General features: G+C 39.1%; 1 protein-coding gene across 3 annotated transcripts in view; it reads right to left on the reverse strand.

Annotated features, from left to right (window-relative positions):
* LYN (LYN proto-oncogene, Src family tyrosine kinase) overlaps positions 1-17,001 on the reverse strand; it is an 85,730-nt gene that overhangs the window by 39,833 nt on the left and 28,896 nt on the right. For all 3 annotated transcript variants that reach the window (XM_044245576.1, XM_044245575.1, XM_044245574.1), the window contains 3 exons: positions 16,762-16,911; positions 15,771-15,923; positions 954-1,136 (listed from right to left, as the gene is read on the reverse strand). In XM_044245576.1, the coding sequence (XP_044101511.1) occupies positions 954-1,136; positions 15,771-15,923; positions 16,762-16,911 (486 nt within the window). The remainder of the gene's footprint in view (positions 1-953; positions 1,137-15,770; positions 15,924-16,761; positions 16,912-17,001) is intronic.

Raw genomic sequence — 17,001 nt, forward strand, 5'->3', positions numbered from 1 at the left:
CTACTCAGCGGAGACATCACAGTATGATCTCCATGATGCAGGATTCTTAATTTGGTACTACTGTTGTTGTTGTTGTTTCCCTTTCTTCCTTCATTCCTTCTAAAGAATTTTAAAGAACCATTTGGTAGTTTGGTAGTATGTCTACCTGATCCGGAGGAAGAAGGGTAGTAACTCACACCCTGTTATCTGAAGGTAATATCAGCCAGAGAAAACATGGTTGCTGGACACCTCTTGGTTAGTGATTCTGATTACAGAGGAATATAACCTCCAACAGTTTCAAAAATGTTCCCATCTTAAAGTGACACCCTGAACACATAGATAATATTAGAGAGGAAAATGAATGCATTTTAGGATCCTGAGAACTCCCACTTTAAAGACATAACAAAAATATTCTTATTTGAGATACATATTTTTTGGACAAATATTTATTAGGGGGCTTCTACATTTTGCGTGCGATTCTTATGGCTAATATGACTAAGAAGACAAACGCAGAGAATATAGAAAGATCTTGTATTATTTCTATAATATAGATAACACTTAACAATATTTCTGGTGAGGTGGTTTATGAAAATGGTTTGTTTCCCCATGGGTTCTGATTTTTCACTAGTGGGCATGCTGTTTTGGAATTAAAATTATTGGAATATTCTGTGAACATTTAAACTTTTTACTTTGGGACACCGGAGTGGCTAGGTCCGTTAAGCATCTGCTTTTGGCTCCGGTCAGGATCCCAAGGTCCTGGGATTGAGGCCCACATGGGGCTCTCTGCTTAGTGGGGAGTCTGCTTCTTCCTCTACTCTTCCCCTCACCCCCTGTTCGTGATCTCTCTCTCTCTCTCAAATAAATAAAGAAAAAAATAAAGGAAAAATTTAAAGAAAAAAAATAAAGAAAAATAAACGTTTTACTTTTGGAGCCTGAAGCCTTTCAAAAGCCCTGGGTTAGGGGGATGCGCTCACCCTTGGCCATGTACTCGGTGATGATGTAGATAGGCTCTTCTCTGGTAACCACGGCATAGAGCCTCACGAGCTTGTCGTGCTGAAGGGTTTTCATGAGGTTGGCTTCCTCCAGGAATGCTTGCACAGACATAGTGCCTGGTTTCAGGGTTTTCACAGCCACTTTGGTACTATTGTTATAGTAACCTAGCAAGACAGCAGAAGAGAGGGCATGTTTGATCCAACTGAAAACCAAAAAGTTCACGCAGGGTTAAAAGATAGAGAAAAAAAAACTGACACAAAACTCTAGACAGTGTTAACATGAGGGGAAGCCAAGTCAAGGGTGTATGAGAATTCTCTGTACCATCTTTATAAAAAAATCTAAAATTATTGCAAAATCAACAAGGTTTCATAAAGCATTATTTTGGAAAAATAAAACCCCACAAGCTTCTGTATGCAATCCATCATGGGGACAAAGATTTTCCTCTAATGAATAAAATATTCTTTATCCAAGAACAACAACAATAAAAAAATTGCATAGCACGGCTCTCTTACATACACACACTCACAGGTCTGGAAGAAAACACTAAAATATGCCAAGTGCCAGCCATCTCCAATGGCACAATTACAGTGACTTCATTTGTGTTCATGATACTTTTAACTACCAAATTTTCTACATTGAATATGTATTATTTTTGTAATCAGGGAAAAAAAGGTTTGCATTTTAAGAAATTGTATATACTAACTTTGAAGTATAATATACTAGAGTTAAATAAGTGCTTCCTCAAGCTTCCCAAGAGAACTGGACTTGGGTGACTCTCCATGAGCAAAGGCTTCTGTATCAAAATGTCTAGGACCTACCACTTGCCACCCTCTCCCATGCCCAGAAGCAGAGAGTCCTGCAGTAAAGAAACCTGTCAGGCCTGGCTAACCTCAGCGCTTTCCACACCTTCTTGACCACAGGACACACTGTCATGTACCTTTTCACACCCTGCGAAATGCACTTTGGGAAATACTAACTCCTTCATATAGTTTCCCCAAGGTCCCTTTTTCTGGAACCCGCCCCCAATGGTGTGCTTAATTCTGAACCTCATTTTCTCCTGGGGCCCCCTCTTCTCAGTGGTTTGACAAAGCAGAAATAGAGATAATCACATTCCCCTTTCCTTTCCTCTCTTTCTGTACTTGTCTTAGAAGTGCAAGAAAAAGGTGAGGGGGGAGTGGCAGCAGGTTCCCTGCAGGTTGTTCCACCCCTATTACAGTTTTTGTTTTGTTTAACTTGTGCTACGAAATGGTGATGTCTAGGGTCTAGTGACTGGTCTCTTTGTTAGATCATATAACTATCTGTGTCTGTACAGAACACACAATGACTGACTGGAAGCATGCTCAATAAAACATCAACAGTGATGAGATCTCTGGGTGGCAGAAATTGGGAGTGACTTTTACTTTCTTTTGTTCTGTTCCATTTTGATTCATTTTGTGAATGAGTATGTATCTTTCTTTACAAAGGGAATTTTTTTAAAGGAAATTATGTCTCTATTTCCACACTTCCAAATGTGTCAGAAAAAGTATTAGTTTACAGCTAACAGTTGACCATACTTACTTTTCTTCTGATCATTGATACTTATTACTCTGTTAAAATTTTTCCCTTGATATTTTACTTTGATTTGTATTTAATAGTCGCTTATAGTGTTGTACAGGAAAATGAAAAAATGTAATATGCGAAGTAAAGTAAGTATTAGAATTATGGATAGGCCAGTAATAGAAGGCTGACAAAATAGAAAACTGTACTAGGTTATTTTCAAAAGCCACAACCTATAAAAAATAATGGAATCATGAATCTATTAAATTGATTTTCCATTTAAATGCATAATTACACACAATATGATCTTTCTTACAGATCTTAAGTGTAAATTTAGAGTAAATGCCACCAATAAAAGTCCTTTAACATTGCATTTGAACCTAGAAAAGTCATTATCTCAAAACTACAGTAAGATTCACCTCACACTTGTCAGAATGGCTAAAATAAAAAAGAAAAAACATCAAGCATTGGCCAGGATGTGGGGAAAAGGGAACCCTATTGCACAGTTGGTGGGAATGCAAACTGGTGTAGTCACTGTGGAAAATGTTATGGGGGTTCCTCAAAAAAAAAAAAATAAATATGAAACTACCCCATGATCCAGGAATCGCACTATTGGGTATCTACCCCTAAAATATAAAAACACTAATTCAAAGGGAAACATGCACCCCTATGTCCATTGTAGCATTATTTAAACAGCCAAACAATGGAAGCAGCCCAAGTGTTCATTGATAGATTAATAGATAAAGAAGATAGGAGATATCTTCTTTATACACACACACACACACACACACACACACACAATGGAATACTATACAGTCATAAAAAAAGAATGCAATCTTGCCATCTGCAACAACATGGATGCAGCTAGAGGGTATAATGCTAACTGAAATAAGTCAGAGAGAGACAAATAGCATATGATTTCACTCATATGTGGAATTAAGGAAACAAAACAAACAAGCAAAGAAAAAAAAAAAAGAGAGAGAGAGAGACAAACCAAGAAATAGACTCTTAACTGTTGAGAACAAACTGGGGGTTACCAGAGGGGGGAGGGATGGTGGGAAGGGTGAAATAGGTGATGGGGATTAAGAGCACACTCATCATAAAAAAATTAAAAATTAAAGAAAATTAAAATAAAAAAGATTCATTATAAATTTGTGTAAAGCTTTATACACAGGTATTCAGTTACAGGAATAAATATAATAAATAAATTTAGGAAGTAAGAGGATACAAAGTTAATAAACAGAAATCTGTTGTATCTCTATATACTATTAGTGAAGTAGCAGGAAGAGTAGTTAAGGAAACAATCCCACTTAATAACTGTACCAAAGAGAATAAAATATCTAGGAATAAATTTAACCAAGGAGGTAAAAGACCTATACTCTGAATACTATAAAACACTGATGAAAAAAATTAAAGATGATATAAACCAACAGAAAGATACACTGTGCTCACGGATTAGAAGAATTAATATTGTTAAAATGAACTTACTAAAAAAAAAAATGAACTTACTATGCAAAGCAACCCACAGATTCAATGTAATCTCAATCAAAATGCCAATAACATTTTTTATAGAAGTAGAACAAATAACCTGAAAATTTGTATGGAACCACAAAAGACCCTGAAGAGCCAAAGCAATCCTGAGAAAAAACAAAGCTGGAGGCATCACAATCCCAGGTTTCAAGGTATAGCATGAAGTTATAATAATCAAAGCAGTATGGTACTGGCACAAAAACAGACATACACATCAACAGAAGAGAATAGAGAGCCCAGAAATAAACTCATACTTGTATGGTCAATTAATCTATGACAAAGAAGGCAAGAATATATACAATGGAGAAAAGATAGTTTTTATAATAAATGGAGTTAAGAGAATTGGACAGCTACAGACAAAACAATGAAACTGGAATACTTTCTTATACCATACACAAAAATAAACTCAAAATGGATTAAAGACTTAGATATAAGACCTAAAACTATAAAACTCCTAAAAGAAAATATAGCCAGTAAACACTTGGACATCAGCCTTCACAACATATTTATAAATATGTCTCCTCAGGAAAGGAAAACAAAAGCAAAACTAATCTACTGGGACTACATCAAAATAAACAGTTCTTGCATGGCAAAGGAAACCATCAACAAAATGAAAAGACAACTACTCAATGGGAGAAGATATTTGCAAGTGATATATCCAATAAGGGGTTAATATTCAAATATATAAGAAACTTCTGTAGCTCAACAGCAGAAAAACTAAATAATCTGATTAAAAATGGGTAGGGGACCTGAACAGACATTTTTTCAAAGACTTACAGACATTTGAAAAGATGCTCAACATAACTAATTAACAGGAAAATGCAAATCAAAACTACAGTGAGATCTCACTTCACATTCTGACACCTGTCAGAATGGCTAGTATCAAAAAGACAAGAAACAGTAAGTGTTGGTGAGGATGTGGAGAAAAAGGAACCCTCATGCCCTGTCGGTAGGGATGTAAATTTCTGCAGCCACTGTGGAAAACAGCATGGAGGTTTCTCAAAAAATTAAAAATAGAAATACCATATGATCCAGCAACTCCACTTTTGGGTATTTACCCAGAGAAAATGAAACACGAATTGTAAAAGACAAATGCATGCCTATGTTTCTTACAGAATTATTTACAATAGCCAAGATATGGAAGTAACCTAAGTGTCCATCAGTAGATGAATAGATTAGGAAGTGGTAGACACATGTACACACACACACACACACGTACACACACATAGGAATTTACTCAGCCATAAAAGAGATGAGATCTTGCCATCAGCGACAGCATAAATGGACCTAGAGAGCATTATGCTAAGTGAAATATGTCAGACAAAGAAAGACAAATACTATATGATTTCACTTAGATGTGGAATCTAAAAAAAAACAAAACAAATGAACAAACAAACAACAACAACAAAAAATAGGCTCAACAGAGAACAAACTGATGGTTGCCAGAGGGGAAGGGGGTGTGAGGAAGGACAAAATAAGTGTAGAGAATAAAGAGGTACAACGTTCAGTTATAAAATATGGAAGTCCACAGAGATGAAAAGGAGAGCACAGGGAATATTGTCAATAATATTGTAATTACATTACGTGGTGACAGATGGTGACTGCACTTACCAGGATGAGCAGTGAGTAATACACAGAATGGTCAAATCACTATTTTGTGCATCTAAAAGCAATATAACATTGTGTGCCAACTATCCTCCAATAATAAATACAAGAAATAAATTACATAAAATGCAAAAAAAAGAAAAAAGTTTATACATGGATCCTCAGTTACATGATTGTACCAGTGGCAAAACAGCAAGAAAATACATTCTTTGACACATGTAAATGACAAAGGACTAGTGTCCAGAATATATAAAGAATTCCTATAAATCAGTAAGAAAAATTGGAAAATAGGCAAAGGCTTGCACAGTCATTTTAAAAAGAAGTCCACTGGGTGATGGACCTTACGTAGGGCAAGTGATGTAATGGACACTGGGTGTTATATAAGACTGATGAATCATGAACTCTACCTCTGCAACTAACAACACTATGTGTTAATTAATTGAATTTAAATTAAAAAAAAAAGTCCCAATGGCTAAGAAACACGTAAAAAGAACTCAATCTTATTAGTAATCAGAGACATACAAACAAAGCCATAGGAAGACAGACCACCACCCAGATATCAACCACTGACAATGTGAGTGCTGGTGAGCACACAACCCTAGCGGGGAAACTCGGACAGCTCCCCAAGGCTGCCTTCATCTGTGCTCTTTTCTGAACATCAGTGAAATTCAGCTGGTAAGCTATCTTTACCAACATTCCCAGGGGCCCATGACGGATGTTGACAGAGCTGCCTTCTTTCAAGTGCAATTACCTTGAGTAACCACACACACACACATACACACACACACACACACACACCCCCAAAGGCTGTGCTGACCTGCGGCCCACGTCCTTCTAGATACAATTCTGTTGATCAGGAAATGGCACACTGAGATCTCTTGAACATTTTGCTGGGACAAGCACTTTGGAAACAGAGTTGGCAGTATTTAGGACAGCTGAAGATTCATACCTCCATGATCCAGCAAAAGAATTCCTGGCCACCCTAGAGAAAACCATGTACCCTCGCGCCCGTATGAAAATGTTCTTGGCAGAATTGTTCATAGAGGCTTAAAACTGGGAACATGTCCAGTTCCATCAATAAACAGTGAAATCAATGGATAAGCCATCCTACCATGTATGTACAGATATAACACAGCCCTATAGAGCAATGAAGGTAAATGAACTCTAGCGACATCCCCAAAACATGATGAACCTCATAAGGATAATGCTGAACACAAGAGGCATGACTAATACAGGAGTCCATTTGGTAGGATTCATTCACATAAAGTTTAAAAACAGGCAAAACTAAACTACATTGTTCGAGGATGCACACTCCCACATACAAAAGGAGCAGAAGTGTAAAGAAAAGGAAATTACCACGAAAGTCAGAATGGCAGCTGCCTTTGGGGGACGGCGAGGTTGGGGTTGGGAAGGGGTTGGGAAGGGGTAAGTGGGGTCTTTTGGGTGCTGGCAAGTTTCCAGCATGTTATCTCAGTCAGTATCTACTGCACCAGTTTTCCTTTTGTGATTATTTGTGATATTGAGTATTTGTGTTGTTATATACTTTCCAGTCTGCTTGTTATATTACATAGCAATAAAAGCGAAAGAAACAAAACTGTTCTCTCTCTCTCTCTCATCAAACAATGGAATTCACCGAGACTTTTGCATCATATAAAATTATGGGTAAAGGATGAAGGAAAAAATGCGTTCCAAGGGTAGGGGAAAAGTTACCAGGAAAGCACTGCTGCTAAAGATATTAAAAGTGCTGATAAGGAGTTTGAGATGAACAGTGACTAAAACAGCTGTGTCGAGCGGAGCTCAAGAATGGCAACAGCTCCCCTTTACTGGTGTCTTGGGGCTGTGGGATTTAAACAACAGGGCAGGTTTCCAACTTGCACTAAAGGTATGATTTTTATCTGGAGCTACGGATTGAGTCGTACTTTACAAAGATATTCTCCAGTAGGGTGTAGGTTCAATTAACCTAATCATGGAGATTTGGGCTGGCATTACAGACTGCAATTTTTTTTTTCAAATCATTTGTAAGTAAAGAATATCTTGAAGAGTGCCACTTTGGCACAGTTGAAGAAAGTTGGGGTGACAATTTGAGAAAGCTCTCAAATTTTCGGGGGTGACTAATTTGCTAAAGAGCACCTAAGTACCACAAAATGGAAGCTGGTTTTTAAAAAAGATGCACAGGGTTGATTTTGCAAGTTGGCTGGTGATTAATTTCAACGTAGTTGTTCAAATGACAATATATTAAGCAAAATTCAATTGAAAACAAGTTCCTTTTTTTCTATAAAGTCTCTTCATAGACCAAGTGGTAACAGGAAACATCATCCTTGGCTTCACTGACCAGTCAGTTCCCTTGGAATCCAATAATCCACAGGGGGGAAAACGTGTCACCAAGCCAGATGTCAAGAGGATCACACGAATGAGAGGAAACAGCTTGAGGGAGAAACTCCTTTCTTTTATCCCCACCCCTCCTCCCCCAGAACAGGTCACTTCCTAGTATTTTTCACTGCATTTCAGACCAAAAAAATCTGGACCATAAATGTGACTGGTGGTCTATGAACCTCAAGCTTCACAAAAACATTAATTTACTTGGTTAACAGGAATATCATTTTTAATTTGTTCTTCTTTTTCTATCATTGAGAAAAACTGTCCTGCCCATCTCTTGAGAAATAAAAACAAAATTCAGGCAGTTCTAAATGACAGACTTTGCTATTACAGCAGCCCTCACACAGCTGGATTGAGACACACAGACACGCCTAGAAGAGGGGCATCTTTGACCTCTGATGCATAATATAATGTCACCAATCATTATTCTTTTGGTTTTATTTCCGGTATTCTTCTGCTAAATGCACTCAACATATTGACGTTATTTCAAGAGCTAAGGAAGAGCTCCCTGACAGCCAAATTCCCAAAACTGTATCTACAAAAGAGCCCAGATCAAAATTTCTATTTTGTTCTTTTCTTTCTTTTCCTTTCTTCCTTCTTTCCTTCCTTCCTGCCCCACCCTGTTACTACCTCCTCTTCCTTCCTTTCTTTAATACAAGACTAGAAAGAGAAAAGCACAATTAAAAAATAATCATCAATGTCAGTGTCCTGGCTATGATATCATACTGCAGTTTTGCAAGATGTTAGTACTGGGGAAACTGGATAAAGATTACAAGGGATCTTTCTGTATCATATATATATATAAATAACATATATATGAAAGCTTTGTTGAAATATAATCCATATACCATACCATTGGCCCGTTTAAATTATATAATTCATTGGTTCCCATATATTCAGAGTTGTGAGCCCAAGAGCACAATTATTGAAACATCTGCATCACCCCCAAAAGAAACCCCATATCCACTGACAGTCATACCCCCATCCTTCCAGTCTCTCACTTGAGGCAACCACTCATTTCCTTTGTCTTTACAGATTTGCCTATTCACAACATTTCACATACATGGAATCACACAATATGTGGTCCTTTCTGTCTGTCTGGCCTCTGTCATTCAACATAGTGTTTTCAAGGGTTAGCCACATTGTAGCATGTGTCAGTACTTTATTTCTTTTTATTGCTGAATAATATTCCATGGTATGGATACATCACATTTTGTCTATCCATTCAACTGATGGACATGTGGGTTGTTTACATTTTTTTTTTTAAAGATTTTATTTACTTGACAGACAGAGATCACAAGTAGGCAGAGAGGCAGGCAGGGGGCTGGGGTGGGGAACAGGAACCCTGCTGAGCAGGGACCCCACCCCAATGTAGGGCTCGATCCCAGGGATCAGGACCTAAGCCAAAGGCAGAGGCTTAACCCACTGAGCCACCCAGACACCGCTTTTTACACTCCTTAATGATTATGAATAATAATATTCTCATAATAATATTCTCACAAATATTCATGTAAAAGTGTTTGAATGGACCTGTTTTAATTTCTGTATCATTTCTTACAATTGCATATAAATCTATAATATCTCAAAATAAAAAGTTTAATTAAAAAACCCCAAGAAACAGGGGTGCCTGTGTTGCTCAGTCAGTTAAATGTCTGACTCTTGGTTTCAGCTCAGGTTAAGATCTCTTTCGTTGTGTGATTGAGCCCTACACTGGGCTCCACACTCAGCAGGGAGTCTGCTTGAAGATTCTCTCTCACTACCCCTCCCCACACTTGTGCACACATACATGCATGTGTGAGCTCGCTCTCTCTCTCAAATAAATAAATAAATCTTTAAAAAAAAACAAGAAACTTTGTTGAGTGAGGAAATCCTGGGTAATCTTTCCTATTTCAATCTTTGCACTAATGTTACCATACTTTCTTTCTAAAAAATATCAGTATTTAATAATGACAATAGTTCTCTGAATGCTGTCAACTAAGCACTTACCTGAATCACCTCATTTGATCCTCACATGATACCTACAAAAGCTAGGTTGTACTATAAGCTTTTAGATGAGCTTCTGCTACCTTTGTCTTGTAAAACATTATTAGCAAATCAAACAACCCGACTGAAACCTGAGCAAAGGACTTGAAAAGATATTTCACCAAAGAAGATACATAAATGGCCAGTAAACACATGAAAAGATAAACACATATGCTCAACATAACTAATCACTAGGGAAATGCAAATCAAAACCACAGTAAGATACAACTAACACCCATTAGGATGGCTACCTTAGAAAAGCAAAAGAGAGAGAGAGAAGTAAAGGGTAAGTGCTGGTGAAGGTGTGGAGAGATCAGAATCCTTGTGCACTGTTGGTAGGAATGTAAAGTGTAGCCACCATGGAAAACAGTATGGCAGTTCCTCAAAAAAATTAAATACAGAATTTCCCTGTGATCCAGCGATCCCACTCCTGGGTGTATACCCCAAAGAATTGGGAGCAGGGTCTCAAAGAGACATTTGTGCATGCATAGCAGCATTATTCACAATAGCCAAAATGGTGGAATCAACCCAGTGTCTACCAGTGGATGAACGGATCAACAAAACATGGTATATACATACAATGGAATGTAAGTCAGCTTTAGAAGGGAAAGAAATTCTGTCACAGGCTACAACATGGATGAACGTGGAGGACGTGCTAAGTGAAAGAAGCCAGTCACACGAAATACATGCTTTATGATTCTGCTTATTTGAGGTACTGAGGCTGGTCATATTTATAAAAACAGAAAGTAGAATGGTGGTTGACAGGGTCTGTGAAGAGCATTAAGGGGAATTGTTGTTTAAAGAGTAAAGAAGCTCAATTTTGCAAGACAAAAAGAGCTTTGGAAATTGGCTGTCTAATGGGAATGTCCGTAACAGTACTGAAATTGTACACTTAAAAATGACTGAGATGGAAATTTTTATATTATATGCATTTTACCCACCCCCACACACAATTATTAGTAATCTATTCAAATGATGAATTTTCACCAGATATTTACCTCTTTCAAACAGTTTAAATCCAAATAACACTCTGGAGAGAACAATTATGTATTTTCCAACGCCACATTTCTACTCTCCTCTAAAGCTCAGTTTCTCCCTCCACCTGGGCACATGCTAAATAATGTTCTCTAAAATCAGAGTGAAGATTTAGCAGGTGGCCAGTGGAAGTGCAGGAACAGGAAAAGGTGAGAAACGGGCAGGAGGATGTTGTATATCTGGAATTGGACATCGAGGTTTTTCCTAATCTCAGAAGGACCAATGAGCTTGATCTGCAGGTGATGCTTGGGCCACTCAGGACAGAAATGTACTGTGAGCCGGTGACTCAGGCTTGTGCCCTCCCTCACCCCCCGTGCTATGCTAGCTCACCCCCTCGTCAGTTTCTCTGGCTGAGCTGGGCTGGCAAATGGCACCTGTGACCACCACCATGGCAAAGGTGGCAAAGAGATTACCAAAGAGATTTCTTGAGCTAGTAGTGCTCAAGGAAATTTTAAGAAGGGGCACCTGGGTGGCTCACTGGGTTAAGCATCTGTCTTCGGCTCAGGTCATGATCCCAGGGTCCCCGGGACTGAGTCCCGAGTCTGGGGTGGGGGTGAAAGTGGCGGGGGGTGGGTGGGTGGGTGGTCCTTGCTCAGCAGGGAGTCTGCTTCTCCCTCTGCCTGCCACTCGCTCTGCTTGTGCTCTCTCTCTCTGAGAAATAAATAAAGAATAAGATCTTTAATATTTAAAAAAGAAGAAAATTTTAAGAAAACACAAAAGGACTAGCATAGTCTCTTCCCCTCAAAGCAGTAAGTTCCCAGACTAGCGGTTCTTCTCCTTATCTCTCCAGTGCAAAAAGCATGTAGTTTGATGCCTTTATCCTAGCTTCACAGCTGAACATGAGGAGGCTGGAACAAAACTCCAAACCATCATTTCATATGCAGGGTTACTGTTTTATAGCAGATGAATACACCCCCTTAAGCTGCCTCTACTTTTCTCTTCAGGACAGGTATGCAATTCCTTTGCTGGCAAATATTCACAGGAAGGTCTAACTGGGTTATTCATAGTTTGAACTCATGACTGAAATTGGGGAAAATCCACTGAAATATAGCTTCCAGTGACTATGGTCAAATATAATAAAATAAAGAAAATAAAACTAGAGTGCACAGAACCATACTGTATAAGAAACACAACAGCTATATAAATCTCATTCTCTTTTCAGCAACTGAGAAGGTGGCTGCTTACCCATTTTACTGATGAGGAAAGTGATGAGGTCAAATTAATTTGTGTAAATAGCTTATTAGCAAGCAAGAAAATCCAGGTCTCCGGGATGCCAAAGCAACTGGCTTCTTCACTGCCTTGAATGACTTTGGGCGAGACACTTGTCTGAATCTAGAGTCCTTGCTCTAGATTACAAATGATTACAATAATTCCTATCTCACAGTGTTACTGTGGTGACTATGAGGGATAATCGATGAGTATGGACCTAGAAGGGGGCCAGTGAACACTGTACAGCTTCCTCTTCTCCTTCTGTCCTTCTCCCTCGTCCCCCACTTCATCACCTCCACCCACTCAAAGACATGGTAAATACAGGGAGGAAAGAGCACTCCAATGGCCGGAGGGAGAAGGCAGGTATCTGGTTCCCTCAGTGAGCCAGTGGGCGAGAGAAGACATGTTTGGGGGGAGAATGAAGAAACACAGGGGCAGCTTCTCCTTAGAGAAGTGATAGCTTCTAAGAAGAAAGAGAACTCAACATGAGCAGATAATGCTGAAACCATGTGATGAAAGTTCTTTTGGAGCAGAGGATATTTATATGATCTTAAATGATCTCCCCACAGACTATTAATTAATCATGAAAAGGAACTGAAAAGGAACTAAAAAGTAATATATACAATGGAGAAATCTGGCAGACCTCCTTAAAACCAAACAGACCATGAGCAATAATGGGACCAACTAATATTTCGTGCCTCCTGGTAGATGCCCTGAGGACAGAGCATCGCTAACTACTCAGATACTATTCATACACAAAGGCATCGCCTGAGCCAAACCATGGAGAAATCCAAACAAGGAACATTCTACAGAGCAACTGACCCATGTTCTGTAAAATGTCAGTATCATAAAGGATGAAGAAGGACTAAGGGACTGTTCCAGATTAGAGGATAGTGAAGACATGTCAACTCGATGCAAATACATGATCCTAGGAGCTCAAGGGAATTACTGGGACAACTAAAGAAATTCTAGACTCTGTACTGGTAATAGTATGTATCCATGTTAGATTGCTAAACGTGGACAATGCATCATCTAAGATAACGGTCCTGCTCTTAGGAGACACATATTTCAGTATTTAGGGGTGAAAAGTCATCACATCTGAAACTCACTCTCAAGTGCTTCAACAACAACAAGAAAAATAAAATACGTGTGTGTATGTGTGTGTATGTAGAAGAGAGAAAAAGCAAACAGAGAAAACTACTAACTGGTGGATTCAGGTGAAGGGTCTGCAATGTTCATTATACAATTCCAACCCCTCCCCTGTGGATTTGCAAGAAAAAAAAACATTAAGAAATAAATACAAATACCTCAGAGGAATAAAGAAGGTGGCTTTTTTTTTTAAATGAGCAGATAACAGCTTGATGATCCCTCAAAAATTTAATGATAGAATTACTGTCTGATTCAGCAATTTCACTTCTACAAGAACATACACACCCAAGAGAAATAAAATCATTTGTCTACACAACTTGTACATGAATATTTGCAGCAGCAGCACTATTCACAATAGCCGAAAAGGTAGAAACAACCCAAATATCCAATGGCAGATAAAAAAATAAAGTGTGGTGTAGCCATACGGTAGGACATTATTCAGCCATAAAAAAAGGATGAAACTCTGACATATGCTACAACATGGATGAGCCTCGAGGATATTCTGTTAAGTGATATAAGCGAGTCACAAGGGCAAATGAACTATGATTCCACTTACATGAGGGACCTAGACGAGTCAAGTTCATTGAGAGAGAAAGTAGAATGGTGGCTGCCAAGGTCTGGGGGGACCGGGGGAGGGAAAATGGGGAATAACTGCTTCACGGGTACAGTGCTTCCTTTTGGGGAGATGAACGTATTCTGGAACTAGATGGAGGTGGTGGTTACACAACAATGTGAATGTAGTAAATGTCACTGAATCGTTTACTTTAAAATTACTGATTTTATGTGACACAAATGTTATCTCAATTTAAAAACCAAAGGGCAGGCAGGTAAAGGGGAGGTCTGATTCTATGACCTGGGCCACAGAGTGTGAATGAGAAGCGGCCGCGTCCGGAGAGCACACTCACACCGACGAATGTGCTGACTGGGATGGAAATGGCGTGCCTGACGGGGGCTACTGACTGGTTCTGGAATATGCCAAGCAAAATTAAGACTGTCCAATTGTGTAATAATCATTTACCTGGATTCCTTAACAAGTTCACAAATGACAGTGCGGCGAGAGCTCATTCTCCTCTGGTTCAGTATCTGCCGTATTTAAAAGATGCTTCAGCTAAAGCAACAGCAACAGGACAAAGGAGGCAATACAGCAATCCCAGAGGCAAACATGTTAGAGGAGAAACCTCTCCCTCGACAGAGCCCTGGATGCAGGTGCCTGCATGGTCACAGCAGGCTGAATCTCTAGCTTCTGCTCGGCTGGGACTGCACAGGGTTAAAAGCTGCTACCCCTTCATCTCTCTGGAAATCACAGCTGCTTTTCACTCAAAGCTGGCATGGAAAAGGTGATCCAGTAAGATGTGTGCGACCCCACAGGTTATCCTTCACAAGAGCAACGGCGTTTTCAGTTAGAACCTCGAGGAGAGCATGACTTTTTTTAAAGGGGTTTTAAAAATTCTATCACAAAAGAAAAAGAAAATTCACATTCACTACAAAAACTTTAGAAAAGGCACGGGGGGATACATCCCCTGGAGAAGTCACTGCTCTAATTTCGTCATTACCTCCCGTCAGCCCGAGAAGGCAGGACTTAATGTAAAGAATGATTCATTAACGGCAGCACCTGGAGCATCTTTAGAAGCTTTCTTGGTTAGAAAGTGCAATAAATTGGAGCTTCCTCTTATGCCCACTAGTAAGGACAATCCTCACCCCGAATATCATTTTCCCTGAGATGGAAACCAATTTCTTGCCCTTAAAATATGTGTACCGAGAATCTGGTGATGAGAGAATCATGAACAAGTAGACAGAACATCAGGATAAAAACCCACTGTCCTCTTCCTTATAAACGTTCATTCTATGGCGGGGGGTAGGCAGGGAGGAGAAGTGAAGCAGGAGACAGAGAGAAAGAGATATGAACATCCAGTTATAAAACAATTAAGTTCCGAGGATGAAAAGCACAGCACGGAAGACAGAGTCAACAACACTGTAATAATGTCATATGTGACTCATATGGTGACAGGTGGCTACTACACTTCTCGGGGTGAGCAAAGCACAGCATACAGAATTGTCAAATCACTGTTATACATCTGAAACGAATATAACATTGTGTGTCAACTATAACTCACTAAAAATTTTAAAAAGTTGTTTTTTAGAAAATTTTTTTAAAAGAGGAGCGTTACAAGGAAGAGAGTCCGATCAAACCATTCTGCAGCCCTTGGTGCCATGTGGGCAGAACAAAACAGAAGAAGTGATGCTTCGGACATGGTTTAATGTTTGGCTGAGAACATGGATGGACATTAGCTTGAGCCCTTAGTTCCCTGGTTGCCTCCGCCAGAGCCGACACTCACCCATCCAGACTTCCCCGAACTGCCCAGCACCGAGCCTTTTCACCAACTTGATGGAATCCCGTGGGATCTCCCAGGCATCTTTGTCCCATGGCTTTTGTGGTTTGGGGCTAATGCATGCCTTTTCCAATCTTCTGCATAAGCCATCCGACTGCTCTAATGTGAAAGAGGGGGAAAAAAAAGTTACAAAATGTCCTACTTTGTAATTTACCAGTATGTATGAAGAAATTTTGGCTACTAGTGGGATCATATCCAGCTCAATGTAGTCTGTGAACCTAAAATTCTATGGGGGTATCTTTTGTATAATCGTGATTTTGGAAATTCTTACCTGAAAGACAATTCTGAACATACTTGATTTTATCCATTAGTACTGTTTGCAAACCTACAATGTGTATGCCTTCGGAGTGGGTGGCAGAAGTAAACAGTACCAGCAGCTACCCACCACAACCGACTTCAATCACACAGGGAATGAACCTAAAGGCCACCCATGGGTTTGGCTTCACAGGGCAAACTGAGAAGCGCTGGAGACAGAGGACCATGGACTTGTCACCTCTAAATATTTTCCTGTCATTGTTATTTCTGTTTTCTTTTACCCAGACTATAGATTACTTTTACACACATATACACACACACACATATATATAAAGACACAGATCTGCAAATCTGCATTCTGATTCCAAATATTTAAAGATGTGTTGTAAAAATATGCACTACATGAAAAGAATATTTATTTTTCTCTTCTCAGTCTTGGAACATTAACTGTCAAACAGCACGGACTGGGTGGGAAGAACTGGAATAATTATTCACTAAGATCCATTCTGACTTCACATGCATATGTAATTATGAATTAATTTAGAATCAATTACAGAATATGATCCTCCAACTTCATCCAAAAGAAATGTAAGGTAGAAGAATTTTAATATAAAAAAGTGTTTGAACCCTGCATTTCATAATAAATCTGTTTTGTCTTGTCCGACCTTTAGTTTTTACTTACTTTGGTAATGTTTAATCATGTCACTGATACAAGGGAAAGTGATTCGTGGAGAAATGTAATACCCTCCATTGTCCAGACTTCTAATTTTGTAGTGCTTAATAACATCACCATGCACAGGGTCATAATCTCTGACAGAAAGAGAGTAGCTTCCTGTGGGGGAAAGCACAAGGAAAGATTATGCTTATATTTTACAAGTAAGATCTGCCTTATAAACACCATGGTACACAATTTGCAATAAAA

This window comes from Neovison vison, chromosome 4 (assembly GCF_020171115.1).
Source record: "Neovison vison isolate M4711 chromosome 4, ASM_NN_V1, whole genome shotgun sequence".
Taxonomy (NCBI): domain Eukaryota; kingdom Metazoa; phylum Chordata; class Mammalia; order Carnivora; family Mustelidae; genus Neogale; species Neogale vison.